We start from the raw sequence: 22,658 nt of genomic DNA, 5'->3' as shown, positions 1-22,658 counted from the left end.
AGTTTCCCCGTAAAAACGAACGAAGACGCTCAGGCGTCTTTTTAGATATTTTCTAAACCTGCTAAATTAGGTTAGCCAATAGCAAATTACAAAATATATAAAGAATAACAGCGCCATTTGGCGGCTGCAGGGCTACTATGTCACTAGCCGCTACTGGAGCTAGACGTCAGCACAGCTGGAGGCTAGATCAAACTGTCCACTCTTCAGACTGGAGCAAGGGGAGCTGGCAGGATATATGTATTTCGTTTTTTTAACGAAAAATGTGCTTCGTGCAAAATTATGTGATATTACTGTTTGCATGATCGAACCCTATCATCACGTCGACAAGGAACATAAATAATGTATTCGTTTTCTACACGGAGGTATTTTATTGCAACACCAGCGTCTACATATGTCGATAACGGTAACTACAAGTGTTTTGGGCATTATGTGTTTACCATTTATTTGTCCACATGTTATCTTATTGTCGGGGTATTAAAGAGAACATGTGCCCAGGGATTATACGTTTGCTTGTGGAAGAGCCATACAGTATTTCATTAGATATCTGATCCACTCTAACAATATTTGGGGATAGGGGTCTTTGTTTCTTGCTCTTACCGCACTCGCTCCCTGAAAACCTCTGTCTCTTAAAATTTAATTCACTGACATGTCACACGTGAGGAATGATATGGAAAATGGTGGTTTTAATAGAAGTCTTGTGTATTCATTAGAGTTAACAGGTGGCAAAGGTTTTGCAGGTAGGCAGCCCCCAGCTAGTTAAGTGTATGGTTATAACATTAGTGGTTTTCAGACCAGATGGATTGTGCACTGTACCATTTTGATTGGGCCTAACAATTGTCTCTATTTCCATAGCACTAGTCTATGGCAGAACTGTGGTCAGCTATCTCTGCTGCTTTGCCTGTGACGGAGGCAGAATTTCCACTTGACTTCAGTGAAAAAGTTGAGCCCAGTGTGGTGGATGTGCTGAAACGTTGCAGGCAGCAGCTGTACACCGGGAGCGGTCGATGGAGGCAAAACGCTCAGATCATCTTGGGCTTTTCCTGGGAGAAGCTCAACACAGGAACATGGCGTGATGTGGACAAGGAGTGGAGGTGTTTGTATTCAAATGGCTGCCTGTTCAAAGTAGCTGCCCTATGCCGTGATGATGCCTCATCAGCTACAGTGCAGGAGGCCATACGGACATGTGACTTGGGCCTGCTCATGGGGGCAGCCATCATGGACAAAATTTTACAAACCTTTGTAAGGATCCTGCAAAATGATATCGGGAAGAGGCACTCCAATGAGTATAATCCCAGTGAAGGAGTTAGTGCCAAGGTGGATTTCATATCTTATACTGTGTATGTTGTGGCCTGTTGCTTTCTAACCAGTCAATGTGAGCCTGTGTCATATCCCTTTTGTTCTTTCTCATAATTTTCTTAAAGGCTACTAGGCTATTTTATTTTGCTTTGCATATAGCTTGTTCTTCAAGTCAAACTGTTTTAGTTTATGCTATGTTAAATTCTATTTTCTCCTCAACAGAAAATGAAGGTGTACTGTGTCAGTGCCTGTGGTCAAGCAGGCTCTGGCAGTACCAAGGGTACACTGTCCATCATTGGAGAGTTTCAAGAAAGATTACTTGGATCCCCAAAAGCCAGTCATATTAGAGGGTATCATAGATCACTGGCCAGCCTTCAAAAATCACCCTTGGAGGTACCTTTTTCTTTATTTTGTGTCCTTCTCTAGTCCCTTGCCCTTACCTTCTCATAGTCCCCTAGACACCTCTGTTGATTTTGTTTTTTCCCTTTGCAAAGCATAGAATACCTGCAAACTGTTGCTGGTTGTCGGACTGTACCTGTTGAAGTGGGCTCAAGATATACTGATGAGGAATAGTCACAGACGCTCCTTACGGTCAATTAATTAATCGATCGCTATATTGTTGTGAAAGTAAGTACTTCCTCATGAAAAATATTACCCCAAGAATTAGCCAAGGATAGATGCTCTTCACTCAATGCCTATTCCCGCTCTCTCTCACATTAGGACGCATCAAGTTTGGGAAATCTTGCTCAGCACCAGCTATTTGATCAGGTTGGTCATTGCCCTGTCCTGTTTTTTTACATAACACATTTGGGTGAGGATGTCAGTGTTGATATATACTGAACAAAAATATAAACACAACATGTAAAGCAATGGTTTCATGAGCTGAAATAAAAGATCCCAGAAATGTTTCACATGCACAAAGAACATATTTCTCTCGAATGTTGTGCAGCAATTGGTTTACATCCCTCTAAGTTATTAGTTATACTTTGCCAATATAATCCATCCACTTGACAGATGTGGCATATCAATAAGCTTATTAAACAGCATAATCATTACACAGGTGCACCTTGTGCTGGGGACAAAGGGTCACTCTAAAATGTGCAGGTTTGTCACACAGTACAATGCCACCGATGTTTTGAGGAAACATGCAATTGGCATGCTGAATGCAGGTATGTCCACCAGAGCTGTTGCCAGATAATTTAATGTTAGTTTCTGTACCATTAGCCGCCTCCAACGTTGTTTTAGACTTTGTGATACCGGCCACCAGGACAGCTGATGAAACTGAAGTGTTTGTCTGGAATAAAGCCCTTTAGTGGGAAAAACTGGTTAGCTGGGCCTTGCTCCCCACCCATGGATGCGCCCTTGCCAGTCATGTGAAATCCATAGATTAGGGCCTAATGAATTTTTCAATTGACCGATTTCCTTCCTTATATGATCTGTAACTTAGTGAAATTGTTGCGGTTATTTTTGTTCACTATAAGACTAAAATACAACAAATGTATATTTTACTGGAAATGTAGGATACAGGCTTCTATAATGCTTGCCTCCATTTTTGTATTGTACAAATGACATTTAAAGCATACAAGTTTTTCAGTTACAAAAACACTTTTGTTCAATGTACTCTTCTCCAAGGTCCCCGAGCTTAAAGATGACATCCGTATCCCTGACTACTATTGTCTTGGTGAGGGAGATGAAGATGACATCACAATCAACGCTTGGTTTGGGCCAGGAGGTACAGTGTCCCCCCTTCATCAAGATCCTCAACACAACCTGGCTCAGGTGAGCCTAACACATCCAGCAAGTAGGATCAGACTCAAAGCAATTTGGACCCTGCCAGAGATGTGTGATCCTGTATTTTGGCAATCACAATTTGGTGACTGCATGGTCCCATATTTTGTAACAGGTGGTTGGGAGAAAGTACATTTGACTGTATTCCCCTGAGGACACCGAGAAACTCTACCCTCACCAATTGCAGCTCCTACACAACACTAGTCAGGTTAAAATTCCATTTTAAATCTCTTCATGCACCAGGTCTATGATCTTAAACAATCTAGCATATAAATTATCTACCTAAACTTTAAGTGCTGCATACTTTGAATAGGAGAAATGAGTCAAGTGTTTAAACACAAAGCTTTCTTTAATGCAGGTGGAGAGTCCAGACGTGGTGCGATTCCCAGAGTTTGTGAAGGCTCCCTACCTAGAGTGTGTGTTGCAGCCTGGGGAGGTCTTATTCATCCCAGTCAAGCACTGGCATTACGTGCGTTCTTTGGAGCTCAGCTTTTCTGTGAGCTTCTGGTGGTCATGACCCGTCGCCGACAGAGATGGCCGCCTCGCTTCCCTAGGAAACTCTGCAGTTTTGTTTTTTTACGTGTTATTTCTTACATTAGTACCCCAGGTCATCTTAGGTTTCATTACATACAGTCGAGAAGAACTACTGAATATAAGATCAGCGTCAACTCACCATCAGTACGACCAAGAATATGTTTTTCGCGACGCGGATCCTGTGTTCTGCCTTACAAACAGGACAACGGAATGGACTCCATGCAGCGACCCAAAAAAACGAATCCGAAAAAGAGGGAAACGCGGCGGTCTTCTGGTCAGACTCCGGAGACGGGCACACCGTGCACCACTCCCTAGCATTCTTCTTGCCAATGTCCAGTCTCTTGACAACAAGGTTGATGAAATCCGAGCAAGGGTAGCATTCCAGAGGGACATCAGAGACTGTAACGTTCTTTGCTTCACGGAAACATGGCTCACTGGAGAGACGCTATCCGAGGCGGTGCAGCCAACGGGTTTCTCCACGCATCGCGCCGACAGAAACAAACATCTTTCTGGTAAGAAGAGTGGCGGGGGCGTATGCCTCATGACTAACGAGACATGGTGTGATGAAAGAAACATACAGGAACTCAAATCCTTCTGTTCACCTGATTTAGAATTCCTCACAATCAAATGTAGACCGCATTATCCACCAAGAGAATTCTCTTCGATTATAATCACAGCTGTATATATCCCCCCCCCCAAGCAGACACATCGATGGCTCTGAACAAACTTTATTTAACTCTTTGCAAACTGGAAACCATTTATCTGGAGGCTGCATTCATTGTAGCTGGGGATTTTAACAAGGCTAATCTGAAAACAAGACTCCCTAAATTTTATCAGCATATCGATTGCGCAACCAGGGGTGGTAAAACCTTGGATCATTGTTACTCTAACTTCCGCGACGCATATAAGGCCCTGCCCCGCCCCCCTTTCGGAAAAGCTGACCACGACTCCATTTTGTTGATCCCTGCCTACAGACAGAAACTAAAACAAGAGGCTCCCACGCTGAGGTCTGTCCAACGCTGGTCCGACCAAGCTGACTCCACACTCCAAGACTGCTTCCATCACGTGGACTGGGATATGTTTCGTATTGCGTCAGATAACAATATTGACGAATACGCTGATTCGGTGTGCGAGTTCATTAGAACGTGCGTTGAAGATGTCGTTCCCATAGCAACGATTAAAACATTCCCTAACCAGAAACCGTGGATTGATGGCAGCATTCGCGTGAAACTGAAAGCGCGAACCACTGCTTTTAATCAGGGCAAGGTGTCTGGTAACATGACCGAATACAAACAGTGCAGCTATTCCCTCCGCAAGGCTATCAAACAAGCTAAGCGTCAGTACAGAGACAAAGTAGAATCTCAATTCAACGGCTCAGACACAAGAGGCATGTGGCAGGGTCTACAGTCAATCACGGACTACAAGAAGAAATCCAGCCCAGTCACGGACCAGGATGTCTTGCTCCCATGCAGACTAAATAACTTTTTTGCCCGCTTTGAGGACAATACAGTGCCACTGACACGGCCTGCAACGAAAACATGCGGTCTCTCCTTCACTGCAGCCGAGGTGAGTAAGACATTTAAACGTGTTAACCCTCGCAAGGCTGCAGGCCCAGACGGCATCCCCAGCCGCGCCCTCAGAGCATGCGCAGACCAGCTGGCCGGTGTGTTTACGGACATATTCAATCAATCCCTATACCAGTCTGCTGTTCCCACATGCTTCAAGAGGGCCACCATTGTTCCTGTTCCCAAGAAAGCTAAGGTAACTGAGCTAAACGACTACCGCCCCGTAGCACTCACTTCCGTCATCATGAAGTGCTTTGAGAGACTAGTCAAGGACCATATCACCTCCACCCTACCTGACACCCTAGACCCACTCCAATTTGCTTACCGCCCAAATAGGTCCACAGACGATGCAATCTCAACCACACTGCACACTGCCCTAACCCATCTGGACAAGAGGAATACCTATGTGAGAATGCTGTTCATCGACTACAGCTCGGCATTCAACACCATAGTACCCTCCAAGCTCGTCATCAAGCTCGAGACCCTGGGTCTCGACCCCGCCCTGTGCAACTGGGTACTGGACTTCCTGACGGGCCGCCCCCAGGTGGTGAGGGTAGGCAACATCTCCTCCCCGCTGATCCTCAACACTGGGGCCCCACAAGGGTGCGTTCTGAGCCCTCTCCTGTACTCCCTGTTCACCCACGACTGCGTGGCCACGCACGCCTCCAACTCAATCATCAAGTTTGCAGACGACACAACAGTGGAAGGCTTGATTACCAACAACGACGAGACGGCCTACAGGGAGGAGGTGAGGGCCCTCGGAGTGTGGTGTCAGGAAAATAACCTCACACTCAACGTCAACAAAACTAAGGAGATGATTGTGGACTTCAGGAAACAGCAGAGGGAACACCCCCCTATCCACATCGATGGAACAGTAGTGGAGAGGGTAGCAAGTTTTAAGTTCCTCGGCATACACATCACAGACAAACTGAATTGGTCCACTCACACAGACAGCATTGTGAAGAAGGCGCAGCAGCGCCTCTTCAACCTCAGGAGGCTGAAGAAATTCGGCTTGTCACCAAAAGCACTCACAAACTTCTACAGATGCACAATCGAGAGCATCCTGGCGGGCTGTTTCACCGCCTGGTACGGCAACTGCTCCGCCCTCAACCGTAAGGCTCTCCAGAGGGTAGTGAGGTCTGCACAACGCATCACCGGGGGCAAACTACCTGCCCTCCAGGACACCTACACCACCCGATGTTACAGGAAGGCCATAAAGATCATCAAGGACATCAACCACCCGAGCCACTGCCTGTTCACCCCGCTATCATCCAGAAGGCGAGGTCAGTACAGGTGCATCAAAGCTGGGACCGAGAGACTGAAAAACAGCTTCTATCTCAAGGCCATCAGACTGTTAAACAGCCACCACTAACATTGAGTGGCTGCTGCAAACACACTGACATTGACACTGACTCAACTCCAGCCACTTTAATAATGGGAATTGATGGGAAATGGTGTAAATATATCACTAGCCACTTTAAACAATGCTACCTTATATAATGTTACTTACCCTACATTATTCATCTCATATGCATACGTATATACTGTACTCTATATCATCGACTGCATCCTTATGTAATACATGTATCACTAGCCACTTTATATATATACTGTACTCGATACCATCTACTGTATCTTGCCTATGCTGCCCTGTACCATCACTCATTCATATATCCTTATGTACATATTCTTTATCCCCTTACACTGTGTATAAGACAGTAGTTTTGAAATTGTTAGTTAGATTACTTGTTGGTTATTACTGCATTGTCGGAACTAGAAGCACAAGCATTTCGCTACACTCGCATTAACATCTGCTAACCATGTGTATGTAACAAATAAAAATTTGATTTGATTGATTTGATTTGACCCACGATGAGGGATCCAGATTCAGGTTGTTTTTAGTCAGAATTTTGGTTATTGCAGTGGTCTTGTAAAATGCAAGTCCTGTGCTCACGTATGTTGTGACTTAGGTCTGAATGTTATTTTCTTCTTAAACAATCATTAACATGTCTGTCCTTTCATTGCTTCAGCCCTCTCAGCCTCATCTACCAAATGGCTTTAAAAACACCTTATTCTATAAACAAATTCATGGTTAAGTGACAATGGTAATTCAAAAAGGAATAAGGTTGGAAACAAGTCTCAATTTACATAGTTCACAACTTACAACAGCGATTCATATTGAAGAAGTATGGGAAATTTGCTGAACTCAATTAACTTGAGTAGAGGAAAATAGCCTATCACTATGGCTATTTTACATAATTAAGTGTCCCACCTCATATCCATGACAAAGGAAAGCCAGTTGTGTTCAATCTATCAACACTTGAATGTGATTATGGCACACATTGAATGCCAAGCTACCTGCATGATTGGCGCTTGCTTCTACTCATTACTAAATTAAAAGAAGGAGCAGTTAGTGTATGCTCATTTCCTACTGCATATAAAATATGGAGTTGTTACCCATTTAATTTGATAGGGTATGCTTTTTCAAATTAGCATATTTAATTGTTCCCAAATTATTCCTGCAGATACTCAAAGATGAGGTAATGTCCATAATTTATTCAAATAAGGCAGTACTATTTTAATTTAACATCCTAATGAACCACAGGCACAAATTATGTACACACAGCTTTCCATTTAAACTGCCTGAAAGAATGATTGAAGTAGTTGCCACACTTCCCAGAATTGCTCCCCTAGAAAGTAACATAATAAAAATCGAGATAATCAAGTTAAGAGTGGAGCTCACGGGAGACCATTGACAATTCAATGAAAGTTAGATTCTTTCAGGAGAACATCTAACATTTAATATATAATAAAAATGTTTTAACCAACATTCAAACTGAAATTGAGTTCTCTTTACATTTGAAGGAAGGCAAAACATTGTACTGAAAGTTCTGACAGCTATACATACATCCGTGAGGTTATGACCTCCTGGTCCTCCGGGTCTGAGCTGTAGACCGAGGGGTGGGGGTGGGGGCCGTGTTCTCTTTGGCTGCTGACTGAGTCTCGCTCTGAGAGGACGGAGGTCTATACACATCTATAGAGAAGGGAAAATGATATGAATGACTAGATAAGATAGGTAAATATGTTTTTTATTCGTCTGAGTCGAAACAGATGAAAGTGATATGTATACACAGACCATTATATAGACTATCATGGTACCACTTGTGTTGCAATTCTTTGATCAGCGCAACATTATTACCTGGGATCTCATGTGGCCAGAAGTCCTCACAGGCAGGGCATCGTGGATCAGTCCTTCCTTTGAAGTATCTGGCGACACAAGGGGTGTGGATTTTGATGCCACATGTAGGATTTTCACACATCTGGCACTGAGAGGTAAAAAGACCAGATTATTACAAAAATGAAGCATGAAACCAAATGCATTGTCTAGAAAGCCAGGCTATATCAGTGGTGTCAATCCCATTTAAATTCAGGCAACATATTTTGAGTAGCAACTACACCATTCATGAGAAGCATATCCAACAAAACATTAAACATGCAACATTAAACATTCTACCTTCTAGCAAGTTTGAACAGAGAGCAGAGGACTGAGAAAAGTGAGTTTGGGAATCTGACAAAAAGCAGATGTTACACCAATTTGGATTTGACATGGGCTCCAATTTAGCTAGCTGGAGGAATACATTAGATGCAACTTATTTACTGCAATTTAAATTGAAGTTGTATCACTTTACCTGCAAGGCCACATTGTGACAGATATGGCAGACCTTGACCTGGTCTTGATACAACATCCGAATATATTGCTCCATCTCCATTATACATCGAGTGGAGAGAGAGTAGTCTCCATTTTTCTGAAGAAAAGACAAACACAGATTGCAAGTCAATCAGTGGCTCAAGAAGCAATAACTGCATGCATAGAATGTGTCTTCAGAGACAGTACCTCATTCAGCCACTTATCCTGAACAAGCCTGTTCAGTACATGTTCCGTTTCTCTTTTCTTTAGCTTCTTTGTCTGGAGGCTGTCGGCACAGTTAAGAATGTCCGTGGAAGAGGCGGTTCCATTGTCAGAGTCCACAATTAGGTCCATCTAAAAAACAGATACAAAAATAAGAACATGCCAGTTATTACAGAGATATTCAAATGTTATTTCATTCTTTAAGTCTTATTGTCAGTCATTTACAATTTACTAAAAACAGCACTCACTGTTTTTCGAAATAATTCCAACTCGTTGTCTGCATAATCAGTTGACATCCTGGTCACATCAGTTTCAGCCATGTTCACCTGGACGGGAGAAGATGTCAACAGTACAAATAAGAGCAGTTCATGATGGTAGTAGTAAAAGAGCTTTGTGAATGAATTTGATTAGTGTCACTGACCAAAGCATGGTACTGAAGACCATCCTCCTCAGACATCCCTTTTCTGATCTGCATGAACATGGGCTGCAGCTGGGCATTGATAACCTCGATGAATTCATCGAGTTTATCATGAGCATAGTGTGCTGTATAAAAAGGGGTACATGTGAGTGGCCCTCAACAAAAACATTTTTGTCCAGTTTCTCAGACCTAGATTAAGCCTATTCCTGGACTTAAAGGCACTTACAATAGAGAATCTCTATTGTGTCTAGAAAACTGGACCTTTGAGTTTAAGGGTTTACCATGCTGACACAAAATAAACAGTAGAGGACCCGGGGCAAAATAGTACGCAGCTATGCTGTTCTTACCACCGTGTGTCTCACAGCAATGCCGGTGGAGAGCCCTTGCCTTGGCACCATCAATGATCCCATTGACCATCATGGTTTGCAGGAACCTTTTATGGCTTTCTCCCAGTGGTCGAGACATGGTGCAAGGAAAGCCCTAGAAAACATTCAACAACGATTTTGGATAAGCAGTATTTGAGGGTGTGAGATTCCATTGGACCCCACACAATGTGGTTGACCAATAATTGCTAGTGCTTGGGCACACACATCGACAAGCCAATTTGCCTCTTTGCATTACAGGCTGACGTTAGCTCACAGATGAAAGTGGTTAGCTACACTGAACAAAAATATAAACGCAACATGCAAAGTGTTGGTCCCATGTTTCATGAGTTGAAATAAAATATCCCAGAAATGTTCCATAAGCACAAAGCTTATTTCTCTCAAATGTTGTGCCGAAACTTGAGCATTTCTCCTTTGCCAAGACAATCCAACTGACAAGTGTGACATCAAGAAGCGAATTAAACAGCATGGTCATTACACAGGTGCACCTTGTGCTGGGGACAATAATATACCGTTCTAAAATATGTTTTTTGTCACAACACAATGCCACAGATGTCTCAAGTTCTGAGGGAGCGTGCAATTGGGATCCTGACTGCCGGAATGGCCACCTGAGCTTTGCCAGAGAATGTAAATGTTAATTTGTGTACCATAAGCCACTTCCAACATCGTTTTAGAGAATTTGGCATTACGGCCAACCGGCCTTACAACTGCAGACCACGTGTACGGCATTGTGTGGGCGAGCTGTCATCGTTATGAACAGAGTGCTCCATTGTGGGTTATGGTATGCTCAGGCATAAGCTACTGACAACAAACACAATTGCATTTTTATCAATGGGAATTTTAATGCACAGAGATACAGTGATGAGATCCTGAGGCCCATTATCATGCCATTCATCCATTGCCTCATGTTTCATCATGATAACGCACAGCCCCATGTCGCAAGAATTTGTACACAGTTCCTGGAAGCTGGAAATGTCCCAGTTCATCCATGGCCTGCATACTCACCAGACATGTCACCTGTTGAGCATGTTTGGGATGCTCAGGATCGACATCTACAACAGCGTGTTCCAGTTCCCGCCAAGATCCAACAACTTCGCACAGCCATTGAAGAGTGGGACAACATTCCACAGGCCACAATCAACAGCCTGATTAACTTTATGCGAAGATGATGTGTCACACTGCATGAGGCAAATGGTCACACCAGATACTGACCGGTTTTCTGATCCACGCCATTAGATTAGGGCCTAATGAATATATTTCAATTGACTGATTTCCTTTTATGAAGTGTAATTCAGTCAAATCTTTGAAATTGTTGCATTTATATGTTTGTTCAATATAGTTATGTTAGCTAGCTCGCTCAGGGTTTGTGTGTAGCTCTCCGGTAGTAATAGACAACGCAACGTACTCACACTGGCTTTACAAAATATTAGGAACACCTTTAACAAGGGATCATAGCTTCCACCTGGATTCACCTGGCCAGTCTATGTAATGGAAAGAGCAGGTGTTCCTAATGTTTTGTACAATCAGTTGTGTATATAGATCTCACACACACACACACACACATCAAACGTTGCGAGAAGGAGGTATCTGGAATGCAATATGGTGACCGGAGTATGGGAGAGTGGGTGTGTCGAAAGGAAAGGAGTGGGTGTGTGGAAAGCACTGCTATAGGTTACACCAAAGACAGAAGAGTATGGTTTAGAAACTCTGTTGTCAGACGGTTTTAATTGAGCAATGTTGTTTATTTATTTTTTGTTTCTTACGCCACTACTGTACATTTGAGCTACAGTACCGTGAGAGTTTGGACTTTTGTTTTGAAGCCAGAGGATGAGTCGTGAGTCGGATTTCACTGTTTTAAACAAATAATTTTACATTCAGTTAAACTGAAGACAGTTTATTTTTAATTTTTAAATATTGATGATGGGTGTACTGTTGCTTCATGGGTTGTATGTGTGTGCTTACTGTGACTATCACCCTGATATTGGCTACTAGGTAGCTACTTCCCATGCCGTTGCCGGACAGTAGTGCTTGTTAAGCAGGCGCGAAGGGCACAGTGTCCCGGTGTTGTTGCCGTTCATGCCCTTCCTATTGAGTAGTAGACCATGTATGTATCAAGGTGACATCCAGATGGTTATCAATATTAGTTATTTCTTATGTAGGCTGCTATCAAATATGTGTAACTAAAACAAAATACTTCATCTGTGTCGTTTACAGTGGGAGGAAATCAAGAATAGTGGGCAGAACAAGCAAGGAGGTGGGCAAAGCCAAGTACAAGCTAGTGAGATCCTATTGGCTTGTTGTAGCATGTATTTGCATATTTATGTTAGGGAATGCATCCTCTGGGAAGTGTCTTTGTGCACAAACTCAATTCGACCTTGCACTCCTAAAAACACACTTATCTTTTACTTTGGCAAAGCGCCAACTCTATAAAACTTGATGCACTGTGTTCGTAAACAGATTTTTGTTTTGGGAACAGAAAAATGTATTGAGATCAGATGTATCATCGATGAGAACATTTGCAGAATGTCGGAACAGTTTCACCTTGTTCCATCCTCTACCCCACTACCTGTGTTTGGACTTCCTCACTACCATATGTGGTGGTGAGAAAACATTCTAAATGGATGCTTCAGCTTTATAGCCACTGTGACGTGTCTAGGTTGCCATCTTACATTAAATAAAAAATGAATAATTTTGCACGCCCAATTTTTCAGTTTTTGATTTGTTAAAAAAGTTTGAAATATCCAATAAATGTCGTTCCACTTCATGATTGTGTCCCACTTGTTGTTGATTCTTCACAAAAAAATACAGTTTTATATCTTTATGTTTGATGCCTGAAATGTGGCAAAAGGTCGCAAAGTTCAAGGGGGCCGAATACTTTCGCAAGGCACTGTAGCTCAGTGTAATATATCTAATGCTGTACGTTACATATCATTATTTAGAAATATATTTGGGGTTTATATACAGTGCCTTCAGAAAGTATTCAGACCCCTTGAATTTTTTCCACTTTGTTAGGTTACAGCCTTATTACAAAATAGATTAAATAGTCCCCCCCCAATCTACACACAATACCCCATAATGACAAAGCAAAAACAGGTTTAGAAATGTTTGCTAATTTATTTTTTAAAATAAAACTGAAATCACATTTACATAAGTATTCAGACCCTTTTCTCAGTACTTTGTTGAAACAACTTTGGCAGCGGTTACAGCATCAAATCAAATTGTATTTGTCACATGCGCCGAATACAACATGTGTGACGCTTGGCATTCAGGCCAAAGAGTTCAATCTTGGTTTCATCAGCCCAGGGAATCTTGTTTCTCATGGTCTGAGTGTCTTTAGGTGCCTTTTGGCAAACTCCAAGCAGGCTGTGGTGTGCCTTTTACTGAGGATTGGCTTCCATCTGACCTGATTGGTGAAGTGCTGCAGAGATGGTTGTCCTTCTGGAAGGTTCTCCCATCTCCACAGAGGAACTCTAGCGCTCTCTCAGAGTGGCCATCGGTTTCTTGGTCACCTCCCTGACCAAGGCTCTTCTCCCCCGATTGCTCAGAAACATCTCAAGGATGATCAAAGGAAACAGGATGCACCTAAGCTCAATTTCACATCTCATAGCAAAGGGTCTGACTATTTGTTTTTTATTTTTAATACATTTGCTCAAATTTCTAAAAACCTGTTTTTGATCGGTCATTATGAAGTATTGTATGTAGATTGCTGAGGATTTGTATTTATTTAATCCATTTTAGAATAAGGCTGTAAAGTAACAAAATGTGGAAAATGTCAAGGGGTCTGAATACTTTCTGAAGGCACTGAATGCATAGATTGCATATTGATTACGAAGACCACAATAACATGCGCACCTATATCTATGACAAACCCTGGATAAGATGCTTGGGATAAGCTGATTTTAGATGGGATACTGTGGCATGTAAACATCTTATCCCGTTTACTGTTGTTTTTTGCAGCTCAGTTTTGCATATCATGGGTGTTGTGTATGGGGTCAATTTCACGCCATATGTATTGAATTCAAAATGAAATAAATTGTGAACATGAAAAGAATGTAAACATATGAGGACGGGTGAAATAATGGATGTTGAAATCAAAAACCAAACAATTGAAAGCAAAATGTGTAGAATTGTAGAGCCAGTGACACATCAAATCATTGATTGGGTTAAGATGAACCGTCACTCCAAAACTAGCGGACCAATGGAGACTCATTGTCTATGCCTCCCTCTAAACCCCGCCCTTCATGGAAAAATAATGCCAAAACTCGCAATTGAAAAGACTGGCAGTGAAAGCAAAGAAACAGACATTGAAAGCAAAGGTACGAACGAGTAGCTTAACAAAAAGGTAGTACATGCAGGCAAGAGTGTAGGCAAAATGTATCCAATAGGATTGGTTGCTGGAAAATTTTAACAGAAAGATTTTTGCATTCGTTTTCAAATTTAAAAAAATTTCATTTGTCATAGAGTTTTGCTCTCGCGTTAAAATTATTTGCTTACAAGTTTGGGGGTTTTGCGTTTGACATCTTATTTTTGTTTAGAATTCTATACATTTTGCTTTCAATTGTTTGGTTTTTGATTTCAACATTATTTCACCCATCCTCGAAAATATGTTTACATTCTCTACTTTATTTTTCATGTTCATTATTTATTTCATTTTGAATTGAATACATATGGCGTTAAATTGACCCCATAGTTTTGTGACGTTTTCATCTGATTGTCAAACAAATCACTTCAAAAAGCACACTACCTGCGCAGTTCGATCCACCATAATAATTCCATTTAGCTGACACATTGAAATACTGTCTGCTTGCATAACAATGTCAAAGAAATCAAATTACACATGCATTGCTATTTTCTCAAGAGATGCTTCAAGAAATAAATAATTTGTCCACTCCTGTTCCCTAGACAAAATAAAAATGTGTTTTTCCATCTTAAGAAATTCATAATTCTGCCTGAGTTATATTATATTAAGCTATAGTACATGTGAGAGGTTGTAGGCATACAGTCAGTGTCCATATCAGTTACGATTCCATTTAATCCTTATGAATTTAAAGGAGGAATATTCATGGTTACAGGGATACTCTTGAGCAGGATATCAAAGGTGCATGTAAAGAGCTTATCCAGAATAATACTGGGATATGAGCTACTATCCGGAATACTGTGTGCATATAAACGTGGTTATATTGGGGTTGTTAGTAGGCATGTGCGATATATCGGTGAACATATCGGAATCGACCAATATTAGCTAAAAATGCCAACATTAGGTATCGGCCCGATGTCTTGTTCAACGCCGATGTTAAAAAACAATGTCAAAGCTACCGTGCATACCTATATAACGTAGGTACATGACATAATAACGCCATTTAAAATTTTGCGCTACACGTGCAACACAGCATTCCTAACCTAGCCCACAATGTCTGCTGTGTGGATCAAGCAGTCATTTGAAAGAGTAAAAACATTTCAGCGAGACGACTCAAAAGGCGAAATCCATTAAATCCAAGATAATGGAATTCATTGCCCTTGACAATCAACCGCTCTCTGACGTTTGCCGACTGGTCGAGCACCGGTACACACTACCAAGTGCGCTGTTTTTCAAATATTGCCCTCCCGAAGTTACACAATATACAGACTATGGAATGTCGTTTGGGTCCCCGAAACTTCTGGGGTAGCTAGCTTTACCTTGGTACCTAGCTAGCACCAATACAACCAGCCTGAAAACAATGACCAGTAGAAACTGCAGTCATTTTCATTATTCTTAGCAATGATTTGGGAATCCTTGTAAGTAATAGCTAGGTTACCACTTGTTGTTCGCCTATTGAAATTGAACTTCAGTTCATGAAAATAAATAGCAAGCCAGCTACTTAACACTGTTGCCCATAGCTAACGTTATAAGCAGCCAGCTAGCTTCATCTGGCTAGTGAGGCTCGACCGGACCGGGTTGTGTGTTGTGAAGCTAGCCACAATAAGGATTGATACTTTTATTTTGAAAGCCAACCGCAAAATCCACTATTGTGGCTAATCCTTATTGTGGTCTGAACTAGAAGGACAAGCATTTCGCTACACTCGCATTAACCTCTGCTAACCATGTGTATGTGACAAATACATTTGATTTTGATCATTAGTTGTTAGCCAACTGTCTGGAGATGTTCTGAAATTTGTGATTTCTTGTTTTTTATTATTTGTGTAAAGTTAGTGGTTTGACATTTTTGCTTGACGGTTAGGCGCTAGTAATTTCGCTGCATCCACGATAACATCTGCTACTGTGTAAGGCAACGCGATCAATAAACTTTGATTTGGCTAGTTAGTTATTGTTAGGCAACCAACAGTAACAACATGTCAGCAAATGTTCCGGACAAAATAGAGCAAAAACAATATATATATATATAATACAAGACATATATTAAACTTCAAACAACAGCATCCGCACTCACCAGGCAAGTCAGTCGTTGCTCTGTTTTGTTAATGATGGTTCCTTTTACGTCTGTCAAAAGTTAGCTAGCTAGCTTTTTTTACGCGGGTTGTACGTGAGACATGCACGGGTCTTCCTCTTCCCTTGTAGTTACGTTTACGGTGTTTCTGGAAAACCATCTTGAAGCCAAGGTGCTACCGCCCCCAAGCGGACTGGTAGACCAAAAGCATCTCAAGCAAAAAGGCAAACAGTACAGTAGCTATGGTTTAGATTGGAAACTATATGGCTCGGTGTACCTTGTCTTAATCTGAAACCGGACTTCCCGGCAATAGACCAAGTTGCAAAAAGATTGCAATATTATTAAGATGTCATTGATGGAATTCGAAGTTGGTAATCAACCATAAAACAAAAATAAAGCGTACGTGCCTGCGACATGGTCATACAAGGAAGGGGGGCGAACTTCCCATGAAAGGTGTGTCCTATTGGATTTGTAATTTCCAGTAAGCAATTCGTAGTTGTCAAAACAGCAGCTCTTTCTATTTGTGTAAAGTGACAAATGATTGTTACCACTGTAGATCGTATGAAGACTATATACTGTATAATAGATTCATTGTTTTTTGTTTGTTATTTTAAAGGATTGAGTACTTCCTCAAAAGTATAATATATCATTGTGTGGGTGAGTGACTTTCGATTTGCTATATCTCTATGTAATCAAGGGAATCTAGTGGGAAAGTTAGGTCTATTAACAAAAGCAACAACTGCGGACCCACAAAAACCGTATTACTGAATTAATTGTCACTTACTTCTTCACATTTAGCCTACGTGTAGTCTATTTTAATATGCAGGAATTTAACCACTAACCTGAAACATTTTCTCTTTCTGATTTCAGATTTAATTATACTGTGTGGTTTACTCTAAAGTATTCAGCAACAATGTTTCTATTGATTATTATATTCACAAACTTTGGGACTTTGATAGCTGATGATGGTAAGCAGTCTTTTGTATATAGCCTATAAACATGTAAGTAGATTTAACCTCAGTATTTTTGCCTGATCATGATTAACATTTGACAAGATTTTTGTTTGTTAATTACTTGTAGCAGTGAGTGACGGAAATCTTCAATGCTTCAACGATTATGACAAAAGTATGGTTTGTCATTTTACAACTGACAAGTCTAAGTGTGCTGAATACAACATGACATTGGAATTATTGAGCTCACAAAATATGTAAGTTTATGATTGTTTATGTTTTTCTATTGTCGATGTTAATCTCACCAAGAAGTCCTATTTAATTTCGAAACTGCATTATTATTCAACTTATTTCCCAGAGGCCAGAATGATTGTACTTTCAAGGAAAAGGAGAGGTCCAATGATGTTTTCAAATGTGGATGCTCTATTGATCCAATGGTCCTTATTATTGGGGAGGAGTTTAATGCAACACTTTGGAATTCTGGGAAGCGTCTAAATTCCAAAATCCTCTGTATCAAATGCAGCAGTGAGTTGCATCTACATATGCAGATTGCTATTTGAAAATGAATTACTGTTATAAAGAATATTGCATGAAATTAAACCATTCTTTAATTGATTGATATGTCAAACCATGCCTGTCATTGCCCAATACAGTAAAACCCAAAACCCCCACCATCCAAAAGGTGAAACCAACAGAAAATGGGAATTTCCAGGTCAAATGGAAGACAAACTACCCTGATGATGCACCGCTTTCTAAGGACTTGATTGCCGAATTGAGCTACAGAAAGAAAGGAGAAACAGATGAGGTAAAGGAGGGTGATATACAGCATTCCCCCTGTTCGCTGTCACATCACAATGACAACATTCCCTCTAGCCCTTTCCTTTGTTCCGACAGGTGTCCAAAAATGACTCAACAACTTCCCATGAATTACTTGGCAGAGACTTGGAGCCAAACACCATTTATGCTCTGAAGGTCAGAACCTATACTGACATGAGCGGCCATTTCAGTGACTGGAGTGAAGAATTGGAATTCACCAACCGTAAGTGACTAAATGAGATTTATCATCCATGGGTTTTCAAACCTTAATTTCACTTTCACCTTGTAGCTCATTGTATATTCTTCTCTGCTCCACAGCTGCATCATCTCGGAAAGTACTCCAGATTGTCATTGTTTTCAGTTGCATTGCTGTTATCATCATCACAAGTGCTTTGTTTTGGTGCAGTGTTAGGTAAGTTGTCCTGACATGTCTGTAGGTGACAGTATGTCTGTTTCCACAAACATTTGTTATCATACAGCTTCATATTGGCCCTATAGGCTTTCAAATCATTCTATTTCCCCCCCTCTGCAGACTCAAAACCAAGTGGTGGGATACTATTCCTAAATGTTCAAACCCAGACCTTTTGTATATGGTTCCAGGAGTGCCTAAGGTGAGGCTCTATCTCCAATCTCTATCTCCAACATTCGTAACTAGTTTAGAATAGCAATAAAGCACCTCAGTGGTTTGTGCTATATGGCCAATATACCACAGCTAAGGGCTTTGTCCAGGCACTCCGCGTTGCGTTGTGCAGAAGAACAGCCCTTAGCCGTGGTATATTGGCCGTTTATTTATTTATTTATTTATTAAGCCTTGGCCATTTAATTATTTATTAAGAAGTATTGCTTAAATAGTATATGTTTAAATAAACTGTAAGCCTTCATTTCTTTCATACTGTAAGTCCTTCCATTTGTGAATTTGCATTTAGTTATGTTTATTCTCCACCACAGGTATTGTCTCCTCCCAAAATACGTTTATCCTCCATCTATGTTGATTCTTCAAAAATGGACACTGAAGGAAAAACATGGTGAGCGTATAGCTGCACTATAAACATAGCAAAATGAAAAGGTGTCTTCAGGTTCAGTCCTATTTGCGTGGGCAGTCAAGTCCTTGCAATGAAAATAAGTTTGAATTCACTGAAAGTTGCCCGCTTGTCTTTTCCCTACAGGACAAACCCCTCAATAGTAGATGGGAGCAGTGGAAGAGGTAGTGGCTCAGAGCTTGACTCATCATCTTCCTTGGGTTATGCCCACACATGTCCCATGAGCCCAGAGCCTAGTAATGTGCAGATCATTAGCCATCTTCAAGAGGCCCTGAGCAAAGTCTTTCCCAGCCTTGTTCCTTTGGAAGGGAATCCTCAGTCATTGCTCTTAGCCCCTCCTATGACAGATGATGGTACACAAATGAATTGCACTGAGCCAAATAGAGACATTGGTGTGTGTTCATCTGACTACAATCCTCTTCCTTTTATGAGTGAGTCTGGAGGCTCTTGTGGGTCGTCTTGTTACAACAATATTACCTACTCCCCCTCAGTGCCCCTCAACTCCATTCAAGAGTTAACAACAAGCAAGACATCCTCATTTCCTATGCAGCCTCTGCTCTTTTGTAACTCCTCCTACCATTCTGGTGAGGCTGAAGTGTTGAAAAATGCCCATCCACAGCTGTTTCTTGGTACTGGTCAACAAGACCTTAACTTGTCCACTAACTGTGCACCCCTCTTGCAAACCGAGTTTTCATATCACCCGTGTGATGGCACCAGTGATGATTCAGAGACTACCACGTCAGCAGAGGACACCAGTCTGATCTATGGCTCTAATGACAGCAATGTGTCCGAACCTCACAATGTTATCAGTGTCGTTGCTGGATATCAGAGCTTCAGTGAGGCGGTCGGTAAGGACAATGAGAGAGGAACTGATGCCTTCATGGATGTGCCACTGCCACTTAAGGGTTTCCAGGATGTGGACAGTAGCGAGCCACTGATTTACAATGTGAATCCATGTTACCAAAGCCTGCCTGACCCTGGATGCTGCCTCCCCCCAAGTGACGTCGATTATCAGACTTTACAGAGCCTGGGACAAAATAGCCCAGATCAGTGGGTTTCAGACAAACTGCTGAACAAGTGTTTGGAGACTGAGATCCCTCAAAGCTCCATGAGGAACATACCTCTAAATGTCTTGTCCAACTCACAGGGAGGACAATGTCCGATACCTGGAAATCCCTTTCTTACTGCTTTCTGTTCAGACCAAGCCATGCAAATAGACAATGACAGCTCCTATCATTGTGTGTGATTCTACGGTAGACACTTTTGCACTTTACAATTTATTTTGGGGACTTGAGCTCATATATATGTTTTTTTCTATATTATACAAACAGTTTGAATACCATTCTGCCATGAAAATGCTGTAGCCTCAAGTCCAGAAATGTTCCACATTTTGGATGTACAGCTTCTGTAAATAAACATGTGTGTGTGGGGAAACTGCAACAGTTAATTGTTGAAGAAATATAACATGTCTTGTCTTTGCCTCATCTGTCTGAAGCATGTTGTTCATCATCTGGGATGTAAAAAAAATAAGGATGTGTACTTCAGTTGAAATACTGAGCAATAACATCTTGATTAAACATCAAGGTCGTCAAACTAGTCTCCAGCCTCTGAAAGTGACTTCTCTTCTAATGGCTTCCCAAAATAGTCAAATAGTCAGACAGTTTCATTGCATCTGATGTTTGATAGGCTAAATAGTGTTAACAGTACAAGCCACATGCAAACATTGAGGTTGGATTTCTGATGAAAAAAGTGGTAGGCCTACTTCCTTATTCTGCGCTGTTCCTTTAAACAGGCACATTGCAGCTTCCATGGAAATACACGCCCAGAAAGTAGAACCAGCCTCTGATGTCATAGATGTGTTGCGAATCAGGTTAATCAACAAAAAAATATTTGTTTAGGGTTATTTTCTGAGGATGAAGTTCATGTTTGAAGTGTTTATTGTAAAAAACATAAACACTTTTTTCACTTCAAAGCTCTTCGCTTAACTGGTGAGATTACCAGACTAGTGATGGTTTATCATGCAGACTATTGAGAGGCGTTTGCCACAGTTTAACCATCAATAATAGTATACGATTGGAATGACTGAGGCATTCAGCATAATTTCTTTCATGGTATTGTGGCGATTTTGTGACAGGCTGTTTTTGAACAAAGGCCAAGATAGAAGTGTGTAGACACCTGAGGGGGTGGTGAAAGGCCATTTTCACAGAGTCACAGGTCTGCTATGCCAACTTGTCATGCTTATATTGAGCAAGCATGCAGGAATGGTGGCATTCACAGCTATGTCATACTTTGAATGCTTTGGACAGGCAATGCAAGTGATGGAAATTCATTTTCGCGGACTTCATTGCAAAATTGAATTTTGTTGAGGATTAAAAGGCAGCTCAAAGGTTGTCTTGAAAATGTGAATTTATTGAGTTATTCTGTCATTGGCACCACTTTCTGTTATTGCCATTTAATAGCTCAAATACATATGTACTTCTCTGTGTTGCAGGCACGTTAAGCTTCGGTCCAGTTAGTGTTAGAAATACCAGGTGAGCGCTTGTAGATTCCAATAGGTAAGGTACATTTCAGGACTTATACCACACATTTTTCTTAATGTTTGTATGCAAAGCATCAAGTTGCACAATTGACTAGAAAATAGCACAAAGGATGAACACTTTAGGATTCTGATTATAATGCAATCAATACTCAATTACCTGTGAAGTACTGCGGGACCTATGGTGCCCTCACTGGTCCAGTGCTTCTCTAAGGTCGTCATCCACCTCTATGATTTATGGGCCCTGCTCTTGAACCTTGCTTGGAAAACAAATTAACTGCAGTGATGTCACATCTTCCTGCCAGTGATCAACATTAAAATGTCCTTTTTAGAAAATTTTAAATATATATCACTTTTATGGAGTACTAACAATGAAATCCCTTTTATCCGGTTCTTTTTTAGCTTTCTATCTAAATTGTTGCAAGTGTAATAAAATGTTGGACATAGATGCATTTGAAGGTGAGCATTTGTAATGGAAAATATTTTAGGTTGAAAGTCTGCATCACCTTTAATATGTACCGAGTGGTGTAAAGTACTTAAGTAAAAATACTTTAAAGTACTACTTATGTCGTTTTTTGAGGTATCTGTAGTTTACTATTTATATTTTTGTCAACTTTTACTCCACTACATTCCTAAAGAAAATATTGTATTTTCTACTCCATTCATTTTCCATGACACCCAAAAGTACTCATTACATTTTGAATGCTTAGCAGGACAGGAACATGGTCTAATTCACGCGCTTAAAGAGAAAATCCCTGGTCATCCCTACTGCATCTGATCTGGCGGACTCACTAAACACAAATGCTTTGTTTATAAATGATGTGTGAGTGTTGTAATGCGCCCCTGGCTAACCGTAAATTTAAAAAGTAAGAAAATCGTGCCGTCTGGTTTGCATAATATAAGGAATTTGAAATGGTTATACTTTTATTTTTGATACCTAAATAAATTTTAGAAATTGCATTTACTTTTGATACTTAAGTATATTTAAAACCAAAAT

At 41.0% G+C, this 22,658-nt stretch overlaps 2 protein-coding genes and 1 pseudogene across 4 annotated transcripts; 2 read left to right on the top strand and 1 right to left on the bottom strand.

Annotated features, from left to right (window-relative positions):
• Window positions 1-310: 310 nt before the first annotated feature.
• Window positions 311-22,658, top strand: part of LOC139421224 (lysine-specific demethylase 8-like) — a 46,467-nt pseudogene continuing 24,119 nt past the window's right edge.
• LOC139421225 (non-structural maintenance of chromosomes element 1 homolog) lies at window positions 7,720-16,437 on the bottom strand. Of its 3 annotated transcripts, none has more exons than XM_071171907.1 (8): window positions 16,323-16,437; window positions 9,859-9,991; window positions 9,515-9,636; window positions 9,342-9,419; window positions 9,079-9,225; window positions 8,873-8,989; window positions 8,383-8,509; window positions 7,720-8,217 (listed from the first exon to the last, which is right to left on the bottom strand). In XM_071171907.1, the coding sequence occupies exons 2-8, from the start codon at window positions 9,974-9,976 to the stop codon at window positions 8,102-8,104; spliced, it is 825 nt and encodes a 274-aa protein (XP_071028008.1). In that variant the 5' UTR covers window positions 9,977-9,991; window positions 16,323-16,437; the 3' UTR covers window positions 7,720-8,101. The 3 variants fall into 3 exon arrangements, with proteins under 3 accessions (XP_071028008.1, XP_071028010.1, XP_071028009.1); XM_071171909.1 differs by having other exon boundaries at window positions 9,859-10,121; window positions 16,319-16,425; XM_071171908.1 differs by having other exon boundaries at window positions 7,962-8,217; window positions 8,383-8,503.
• On the top strand, window positions 16,529-20,718 carry LOC139421222 (uncharacterized). The gene is made up of 11 exons (XM_071171905.1): window positions 16,529-16,800; window positions 16,936-16,976; window positions 17,190-17,287; window positions 17,400-17,526; window positions 17,628-17,794; window positions 17,923-18,074; window positions 18,164-18,308; window positions 18,404-18,497; window positions 18,618-18,696; window positions 19,034-19,110; window positions 19,252-20,718. Exons 3-11 carry the CDS (start codon window positions 17,233-17,235, stop codon window positions 20,369-20,371), a joined length of 2,016 nt encoding a protein of 671 aa, XP_071028006.1. The 5' UTR covers window positions 16,529-16,800; window positions 16,936-16,976; window positions 17,190-17,232; the 3' UTR covers window positions 20,372-20,718.

This window comes from Oncorhynchus clarkii, chromosome 12 (genome assembly GCF_045791955.1).
Source record: "Oncorhynchus clarkii lewisi isolate Uvic-CL-2024 chromosome 12, UVic_Ocla_1.0, whole genome shotgun sequence".
Lineage (NCBI taxonomy): Eukaryota > Metazoa > Chordata > Actinopteri > Salmoniformes > Salmonidae > Oncorhynchus > Oncorhynchus clarkii.
The sequence above is the reverse complement of the archived record's forward strand: the minus strand, read 5'-3'. Positions and strand labels throughout refer to the sequence as shown.